A 10,040-nucleotide genomic window follows, 5' to 3' on the forward strand; every position below is an offset into this window, starting at 1 on the left:
GTGACGACCGTCCAACCAGAAGACCCTTCGTGTGCATGAGTTTCTAGCCAATCACAGCTCAGGAAACGGTCTCCGTCTTGCAGATCCTGGCACAGTAGGCGGAGCTTGTCTAAATACAGGTGTGAAAGCATTACGCTTACCCACAATTCTCTTCTTCCCCGACTGCCACGTAATAGCTAAAGCTACGCAAGCGGGCGCATCCTTGTTGAACTTCCTACCCGGCTCGGTTCACCCAAACCCGGGGACAGGAATAAGATTCATACCGCTTACTCGGACACGGGGGAGTCATGGGGGGAACACAGAGCGTGGAGATTCCTGGAGGAGGCTCGGAAGGCTACCATGTCCTCAGGGTAGGTGTTGGGTACCGATATGTATTTTGCATGCGGCTAAGCTGCGTTAGCGGGTCATGTCAAGATGCTAATGCGGCTAACGAGCGCGTACGTGGCGGCGTGAGGAGGAAATCGAGACCGGGGATGTTCGACGCGGCCTGCTCGACGTGGCTAATGCTAACGTTGCATGTAGAATAGAGCCACACGTTTTGACATACAGTTCTCATTAGCGTTTAAATATTACAACTTCATAAATATAATAAAGAGCATTATTTTAGCATATTTTTTATTTGTTTTATTTTTATTTAATATATTAATATATCGTTACTCGCGCGTTCCCACTTTAGCCATGTTTTTAAGGCACTATGTAAACAACGTCAGGTGTTTAATTAAATAACGTTGTTTAGAGCTATAGCACTTTAATCTTTATTAGATGAAGCTGAATTGATTTGTTGAGTTAGGTTAGTCTTTCAGGTGATTGATGCAAGGTTTTGTAATCACTGTGAATGTGGACAGAAGAGGACACACGCAGTTACTGTTGATTCAGGGTGTGTAGCTGCAGGGCTTTCATCAATGATTCCAAGTGAGATATGTGATTATTATTATTATTATTATTATTATTATTAGAACAGCTGGAGAGTTAGAATTTTTCCTGAACATCTTATGTGTGCAAAGCGTTGCAGCTCCATGACCTCCTGACTTTTTAATCTCTCAGGTGCAGGAGAACTCGCCTGGACACCGGGCCGGACTCGAGCCGTTCTTCGACTTCATCGTGTCCATCAATAACACCAGACTGGTACGTTTACGGAGCTCGCGTCCGGCCGCTTGAACGCAGATCGACTCTTTCATCGTGGTATTGTATTAAAAAGAATGATGGCTACTTAAATAGGAACACCTGCATGTCTTTGACTGTCCTCCACTTTATAACCTCACGTCCCTGTTTCTGGCTGACAAGCGGAAATCATCAGCCCTCGTAGCCCGATCCTCTTCGAGGTGCGTTTCTGCTCCCCACGGTTGTACCAAGTGCTTATTTGCATTACCGGTGTCTCGTCTGGCACGGTCAGAGTCGCTGAGATCAAACCGTGACGTTCACGGTGCGAGGAAATCGCACATATCTAGCAAGGTTTTTGACATCACTAATCAGAATGAGTGTTTGTTTGTTTGTATCAGTGTATTTGTTAAATAGATTCAGGTCTACGTTTTTATTTTAAGTAAATAAGTCTTTCCACGTCATTTTGATGTTTTTATGGGTTCCTGTAGTTGAAGTGTGAACGTACGTTATAGGCAGGAACGCTGAATTTTGGCCACGACCCGTTTAATTTAATAAATTTTTTCTAAACCCCAGGAAACGTTAAAGATGAAGCGTTTAAAAGCCTTTAATCAGCGGCAGGTCGGAATTTCATCTCGCAACCTTCCAGTCATTGGTGCTGAACTCCAACCTCCGAGCCGCCCCTGCCCTCCATAAACACCGTGTCAGTAACGACTGTGTGAACTCACTCCTGTGTGTGTGTGTGTTGTTTGTTTGTTTGTTTGTTTTAGAACAAGGACAACGACACACTGAAGGATCTGCTGAAGGCCAACGTGGAGAAGCCGGTGAAGATGCTGGTGTACAGCAGTAAGACTCTGGAGCTGCGTGAGGCCACGGTCACACCCAGCAACATGTGGGGCGGTCAGGGGCTCCTGGGGGTCAGCATCCGCTTCTGCAGCTTCGAGGGAGCCAACGAGAACGTGTGGCATGTCCTGGTGAGCAGACGAACTGTGTGTGTCAGTCAGAATAACTCTCTGACGGTGTAAGTTTGACACTGATGTAAGATACTCAGCTTTGTGGGAGGAGAAGTGAAGCTGAGTGAGGTTTGGGACAGGGCTTTCGGAGACTTCTGCCATCAGACTGGTTTAACAGGACTTTAGTAAACATCTGGGTTACTACATTCACTTAAACGCTGTGCCTGTCTCTCCGTCTGTCTGCCTATCCTTCTGTCCCTCTTATTCTTTCTCATATTCTTTCACTCTGCCTGTCTGGCTGTCTCTGACCTGCCATGTCTTTTGGTCTCACTTTTAGCTGCTCTGTCTCTGTCTTGCCCATCATGTTGTTTGGTTTGTCTGCTTCTCATCCTATCTGTCTGCTTCTTGCTTGCCCTGCCTTTCTATCACTCACCTTACCTGTCTGTCTCTCAACTGGCCTGTCTCTCACTCACTCTTTCCTTCTGTCTGTCAGTCATCTGCCTTGATTGTCTGTTTGCCCTTCAGCCTGCCTGTCTGTCTCTCGCTTACTGTCTGTTTCTCTTTCGCTCACCTTGCCTGTCTGTCTGTCGCTCGCTCGCCCGCCCTGTCTGTCTGTCGCTCGCTCGCCCGCCCTGTCTGTCTGTCGCTCGCTCGCCCGCCCTGTCTGTCTGTCACTCGCTCGCCCGCCCTGTCTGTCGCTCGCTCGCCCGCCCTGTCTGTCGCTCGCTCGCCCGCCCTGTCTGTCGCTCGCTCGCCCGCCCTGTCTGTCGCTCGCTCGCCCGCCCTGTCTGTCTGTCGCTCGCCCGCCCTGTCTGTCTGTCGCTCGCCCGCCCTGTCTGTCTCTGTCGCTCGCCCGCCCTGTCTGTCTCTGTCGCTCGCCCGCCCTGTCTGTCTCTGTCGCTCGCCCGCCCTGTCTGTCTCTGTCGCTCGCCCGCCCTGTCTGTCTCTGTCGCTCGCCCGCCCTGTCTGTCTCTGTCGCTCGCCCGCCCTGTCTGTCTCTGTCGCTCGCCCGCCCGCCCTGTCTCTGTCGCTCGCCCGCCCGCCCTGTCTCTGTCGCTCGCCCGCCCGCCCGCCCTGTCTCTGTCCCTCGCTCGCCCGCCCTGTCCCTGTCCCTCGCCCTGTCTGTCCTTAGCTCGCCCGCCCTGTCTCTGTCCCTCACACCGCCCTGTCTCTGTCCCTCGCTAGCTCGCCCGCCCTTTCTCTGTCCCTCACACCGCCCTGTCTCTGTCCCTCGCTCGCCCGCCCTGTCTCTGTCCCTCGCTCGCCCGCCCTGTCTCTGTCCCTCGCTCGCCCGCCCTGTCTCTGTCCCTCGCTCGCCCGCCCGCCCTGTCTCTGTCCCTCGCTCGCCCGCCCGCCCTGTCTCTGTCCCTCGCTCGCTCGCCCGCCCTGTCTCTGTCCCTCGCTTGCCCGCCCTGTCCCTCGCCCGCCCGCCCTGCCTCGCCCGCCCTGTCTCTGTCCCTCACACCGCCCTGTCTCTGTCCCTCGCTAGCTCGCCTGCCCTGTCTCTGTCCCTCACACCGCCCTGTCTCTGTCCCTCGCTCGCCCGCCCTGTCTCTGTCCCTCGCTCGCCCGCCCTGTCTCTGTCCCTCGCTCGCCCGCCCGCCCTGTCTCTGTCCCTCGCTCGCCCGCCCGCCCTGTCTCTGTCCCTCGCTTGCCCGCCCTGTCTCTGTCCCTCGCCCGCCCTGTCTCTGTCCCTCGCTCGCCCGCCCGCCCTGTCTCTGTTCCTCGCCCGCCCTTAGCTGCCCACCCTGTCTGTATGTCTCTCTCTCGTGCTGTCTGTCTGTCTCTCACCTGGCTTGTTTCTGTCTCATCTCTCTCTCTCTTAATTGTTCTTTCCTGTCTGTTTCTCTGGTACTTTTATTCATTCCCTGCCTTTCTCTCTCTTTGTCTTCATCCTTTTCCTGTTCTCTCCTTTCCCACGCTTGCTCCCTGTCTCACTCTAACAATCTGTCTCACTCTCTCCTCCTCAGGAAATAGAGCCGAACTCTCCAGCTGCTCTGGCAGGACTGAGGCCGCACACAGACTACATCATCGGGGCCGACACCGTCATGAACGAGGTGTGTGTGTTTGTGTGTTATAAATGTCCATTTGTAACACTAAAGCTATTTACTACTTTGCATAGCTGATGTTTGGTGAGTATTATGAACTCTTCAGTTTAATCGTGTGTGTGTGTGTGTGTGTGTGTGTGTGTGTGTGTGTGTGTGTGTTCTCTCCTCAGTCTGAGGACTTGTTCTCATTGATAGAGACTCATGAAGGTAAAGGACTGAAGCTGTATGTTTATAACACGGACACGGACAGCTGCAGAGAAGTCATCATAACTCCCAACAGCGCCTGGGGTGGAGAGGGCAGGTAGGTGTGTGTGTGTGTGTGTGTGTGTGTGTGTGTGTATATATGTTCCAGAGTGTATGTGTAGTACGTCAGGTGTAAGTAATAAACATAGCTGTTGTAAAGATTGCACTGTAGTTAAGAGTGTGTGCACAGTGTGTTTGGGATGGACGTGGACCACTGTCACTCTCACGCACATCCTCTCACAGTCCGAGATGCCATGCAATGAAGCCATGCTTTGTTTTTTCTTTCTTTTTTTCTCTGTCTCAGTCTGGGTTGTGGTATCGGCTACGGTTACCTGCACAGGATTCCCACTCGGCCGTTCGAGGAGGGGAAGAAGATCAGCTTCCCCACACACACTCCCAGTGCGCCAGCGAGCCCGCTGAAGGATGGCTTCACCGAGGTTCAACCTTAGTTTCTCACAAGTGCCATTTTTATTTATTTTATAAATAGCTCCACTGTGTACAGAGAGGTCACGTTACTGCTGTGTGTGTGTGTAAAATATACACACTCGTGATTCTCCTGATCTGTATTTTGTCTTTCGGGTCTCAGGTTCAGCTCTCTGCAGTAACACCTCCTGTTATACCGCCCGCCCCCACCGGACTTGAGGATAGCCTGTCTGGGCTGTCAATCAGTTCGGCTCCTCCCACTATACCCACCGAGCTTCAGACAGGTGCCGAGTCCTCCTTTTCTACTAAATACTGCACCTCCTGTTCATTTCTGTGTTTGGTTGACTAATGTGTTGTTGGTATTTCAGGTATGCCTACAGTCCCCCTGCTGCCCACTCAGGTCACCCCGGCCATGGGCACTCTGCCCTCAGTCAACCCCGCCACTACGCTACCAGGTAACACACACAACACACTGTCTAAGATTTGATTTTGGAAGTTAAACAAACGTAATCAGAATTTGATATAAACTCCTTACACAGTACCGACCAGTACTCAGTAACGGTATCTTGGTATCGAGGTTTAGTCTGTTACGTTTAGTCCCGTATTCTGAGTCAGAGAAGGCGTGGCTTAATTAGCAGCGCTAAATAAGACACTTCGTTTACAACTTTATTAATCCCACAAGAGGCGATTAGCATAGAACTTAATACATCACACTACCAACACGTTCAAATACATGTCTAAACTTGTAAACACATACTAAAACACGTTTAATCCTCAAAGACCAAAATTTCTAATCCAGTCTGTACGCTTTAAAAAAGTCCAGCTTTTCAGTCTCAGGTGGACGTTCGGACGCTCCGTAGCGAACGAGGGGACGTCATGGTTACGTTATCACATTCTGCAGCATTGATTTGCCAAGGAAACCCATATAGTTTGTTCCTGAACCAAACAGGAAACGGCTGTTGCTGTTTAGTCCCACCCCCTCTCCATGCCCAGATTGGTTCAAACCATCATCTACTCCACCAATCAACATGTTTCTTTGGGGTGGGGGAAAAAGGAGGGAGAGGGAAATTCCTCATCTCTTTTATGTACACGTCTACATCGTCAGTAAATAAAATACCTTTTTTTTCCACTTGAAAACCACCTAGAATTACACGTTATAAATGGCTAGAACTTGCTAAGGGAATGTTGGATGAAGACAAAATTTCATTCGTAAGTCTAAAATATCCAGGTATAACTTTCTAAAGAAAAAATCCAAACTTCAGGAGGTTTTGTTTGAGTTCAAAAAACAAACAAAAAAAAAAAACACCAAATTGTTTCTGCCATTTTTCGAAATAATTCCTGATAATTCATCCATCCATTCTCAGACAAAAAAAATTATAAACTCGGGACTATGTATGAGCTACATTGAAAATTAAAGTTCTCCTGTTTAAAATGATATATGGCACTTGATGCTGAAAAACAAAACAAAGAAATACAGGACAGTCCGATTTCCCAAAAATCCATCTAGGTCTTTAAGGGTTAAAACATAATGCAGCATGCTTCAATATAAATTCAGTTACTCATAAACACCTAATAAATTACATCAATTAAGAATCACTTAAATTTCAATTTGAATAGACGGATCGTCTCTGGTACAAAGGTAAATCGAGTCGGTCAGACACCTGATACTCCAGAGCCGCCTGCCCGGAGGCATTGTTTTAAAATGTGTGTGCAGGGGGTGTGTATAATTACCCACAATACTCCAGGCCTTCGTTATAACCTGCTGCTCATAAGCACTAGTTAAACTCCGCAGAGGCACACCAGTCGATTTTGAACTGTGGTTTGTAGACAATTCTTACTCTCCAGAGAGAAAGTGATGAAAACCAACATATAAATAAATGGAAAAACACAAGATACTCTCAATAAAAGTTTTCAATATATGGATCTTTGGAAACGAAAGGAGTTTAGTTTTTTCTGAACATAGAGCTTTTTAATAATTGCCTCCGTATTTATTAAATACATTCAGCTCATTGGCTAAGGAGATACCGTTACCGTGACCGCCATTTTGTGGTCACTGAAACTCTTGTGTATAACCCCACACACACACCATTGGTGATTTTTAAAAGCCGGCTTTGCTGTCGTACCTCTTGAGTGTATGTTCTGACCTGCAGTGACCGCCATTTACTGTAAGTAAATGAATTTCAAACGTGGTTGTGTTTCAGGGTTAATGGCGTTACCTGCTGGCCTTCCCCCGCTGCCCAACCTGCCTAACCTCCCCAACCTGAACATCCCTCTCCCAGACCTCAGCGGGGTATCGTTAACGGGAATCCCTGGCCTTCCTTCTTCCACCACTGGTACACGCACCACTTTTACACATTTTTCATACCAGGTACACCAAACGTCTTCCCAAACAAACGGCAGATGAGACGGTCGACTTATGAATCTTGAATCTGGACAGTTACCTAGGTGTTTCAATTTCTCTGAACTTATCGGAAGCCCCGCCCCCTTCCTTCTAACTCACGGTAGCAATTGTTCAACCGGTGCTCAGTTTCTCTCTCTAGCAGGGAAAATAGAAAATGTTTTGTGCTCAGTGTATGTTTAACTTGGCTAACATTAGCCTCCTAGTGAATTTTAACGCTTTTTTTTTGTGCAATGTTATTAGGAGAGCTTTGCCATTTACGCAACTGTATGTAAGTACGTGTACTCCTGCAATATTCCGTTGGAAAGCTAAGGATATACAATCAACACCTTTGTCAGACTACCAGCATACAAACACACTTATGACTCACACTTGAAGCGTCATAGTAGTCTACTGATCCATAACATCCTGACAAACAAAACAAACAAAAGCAGTCTTGTTACGCTGGCAAAGGTCCAAAAGTTCCAATTATGTAAAAAATATTTAGTCTAATACACATTTTACATCAATAAATCCGCACGAACTGCTGCCACGTCGTTCCAAATGATCTCAGAAGGTCAGGTTTTTTCTCATCTGTTCAGCGCGAGTGAAAAGCTTTTATCGGTAGATTTCAAAATGGCCGCCGGGCTGTGACCTATCGAATGACACGTCATTCGAACCAATAGGAGGCTCCGTGTCCTGCCTATAGCCTTCAATAGCCAATGAGGGTGTGTGCTGAAGAGAAGCTCCTTCCCCCTTTCCCACGTGAAAATTGATGGAATGATATCTTGCTTCACGGCTGAGTTTCAACACTTCAATTTAAAAGTCCCTGCGTAAAGCTGTGTAAACCAAGGCACAAGAAGTGTGTAAAACTGCGTAAAGGTTTCAATCATGAACATACATATGAGAAGACAAATAAATGTCCATTTTGTCGATTGCTGGTTATGTGATAATTATAAGAAAAATCTCTGAAACTCTAAGAGGTTAGAAAAGTTTATAGTAAACATCAGTTGACTGTATTTATCAGGGAGTTGATTTGAAAAAGTTCAGTTGGACAAAAACGGCAGCTTTCCGCACGCCAAGCGCCTGGTGCTTGCTGTAAAACCGCGTGTGTGTGCGCACGTGCTCCAGCTCTTACAGTAAGGAAGTGGTTTGTAAAAGGATGATACGGAAAGCGTATGGTGTTTGTCCTGTATGTCGTCAGTACATCGATCTGGACCTGAACTTGTGTTGCTTCGTGTGTTTTCTTCTCTGCAGGTTTACCGTCTCTGCCTCCTCACGCCCCCCTCCCTCCACTCAACCTGCCTGGCATGGCCCCGATTCCCAGCATGCCTGGTGTTTTGCCCTCCACTCTTCCCTCTACTCTACCCACAATGTCTAGCATGTCCCTTCCCTCTGACCTCGTTCCGCACGTCACCCCGGCAACCTCATCCCTGACGCCCAATCAGACGCCAGCGCTCATCCTTGACGCTACGCCGAACGCCACCACCGTGACCGAGACCCCCGCAGAGACGCCCGTCGTCACGGCGACGAGCACGCATGTCCACGTCGCCACAGAGTCGTCATAACGACCAGGCTTTTTATCTGCATCCTAAAACAGGCCTGTCTCTCTCTCTCTCTCCCTCTCTCTCCCTCTCTCCCTCCCCCATATAAAAAGCTATATATCTCTCACTCCCTCACTATGACCCTGTCTCAGAAAATGTATTTATTCAGTCTATAAAGATCCAGCGAGCAGAACGAAACTCGAATCGCTCACGAAGACACACCGAGAAGGACGAGGACGGACAGTAGGACCGGGTGCATGCGGGTAAAAGGACGGGGTTTTAAATCCAGACACATCCAGAGAGGCCTGGGAGTTAATATTAATCGGTTGAAAATGAGAGTTGCTTATATTCCACTAGAATAAATCCGCGTGAGATTAGGCTTTAGGCATCGTTTCACAGTATTCTATATGCAGCACTACTTTTCTTTTTTTTCTTTTACCGTCCTGCTACGTTTATAAAACGAGAATCTACAAGGTTTAAGGATACAAAGCATACACTTGTGCTTTTATCAGCTTAAAAAATGATCTAGTGATAAATCATGGATTTTAAGAACTTGTCAGTGACACTGTAGTGACGATTTATATATACATATACACACGTATACACACACGTAGCCTCTCTGGATCGTCTTTCTATTCCATCTGGGTTTTTTTTTTCCTTTTGGAGATTGTTTCTTTCTTTATACTTTTTACTGTTTTTTTTTGTTTTTTTCTCTAACAGGAAGGTTACTAAAGTTACGGTATCACTAAAGTCCACGTTATTGTCCATTACATGTACGGATCGTATGTTTCACTTGTTGTGATTTAGACTTTTTATTTGAGTTAAAGCGGGATTGTGCGTGTGTGTGAGGGGAAGAGAGCGAAATTGTGTCCTCTCTCTCTCAGTGAGCTCTTTCTGCTGATTAGATTAACACGTACAGAAACTCATACACACTATATAGAACAGTGAAGAAGGGGAATTATTTGAGCTTGTGCAGAATTGAAAACTTGTGACAAAAGCACACAAGCAATAAAGTACCTGAGGTTTTACAGTAGTGTGTGTGTGTGTGTGTGTGTGTGTGTGTGTGTGTGTGTGTGTGTGTGTGTGTGTGTGTGTGTGCTGTGTTGCTGAACCTTGTAGAATAGATATCCCACAATCCCATGCACCAGTCTTACTGGCACTGCAGAACAATGGCACCATGTAGGACGGAGCATTTTATGTATAAATACACACCACTGGTCAAAAGTTTGTGGACACCCGACTGAAATGTTTCTCACGATTGTTAAAAACCCTTTGATCTGAAGGTGTGTGATTAAACGTGTGATATCGGTGTCGTAGACAAAAATATAATCGTGCCGACGTATTAATTTCTTTC

The 10,040-nt window shown here is 47.4% G+C and overlaps 1 protein-coding gene across 2 annotated transcripts; it reads left to right on the plus strand.

Annotated features, from left to right (window-relative positions):
• The first annotated feature begins 147 nt into the window (after window positions 1–147).
• On the plus strand, window positions 148–9,719 carry gorasp2 (golgi reassembly stacking protein 2). Of its 2 annotated transcripts, XM_053636090.1 has the most exons (11): window positions 198–350; window positions 846–912; window positions 1,045–1,125; window positions 1,869–2,072; window positions 4,022–4,108; window positions 4,270–4,400; window positions 4,647–4,779; window positions 4,929–5,049; window positions 5,134–5,220; window positions 6,967–7,098; window positions 8,400–9,719. In XM_053636090.1, exons 4-11 carry the CDS (start codon window positions 1,929–1,931, stop codon window positions 8,708–8,710), a joined length of 1,146 nt encoding a protein of 381 aa, XP_053492065.1. In that variant the 5' UTR covers window positions 198–350; window positions 846–912; window positions 1,045–1,125; window positions 1,869–1,928; the 3' UTR covers window positions 8,711–9,719. The 2 variants fall into 2 exon arrangements, with proteins under 2 accessions (XP_053492064.1, XP_053492065.1); XM_053636089.1 differs by lacking the exon at window positions 846–912 and having other exon boundaries at window positions 148–350.
• Window positions 9,720–10,040: the final 321 nt, after the last annotated feature.

Source organism: Ictalurus furcatus, chromosome 11 (assembly GCF_023375685.1).
Source record: "Ictalurus furcatus strain D&B chromosome 11, Billie_1.0, whole genome shotgun sequence".
NCBI classification, from domain to species: domain Eukaryota; kingdom Metazoa; phylum Chordata; class Actinopteri; order Siluriformes; family Ictaluridae; genus Ictalurus; species Ictalurus furcatus.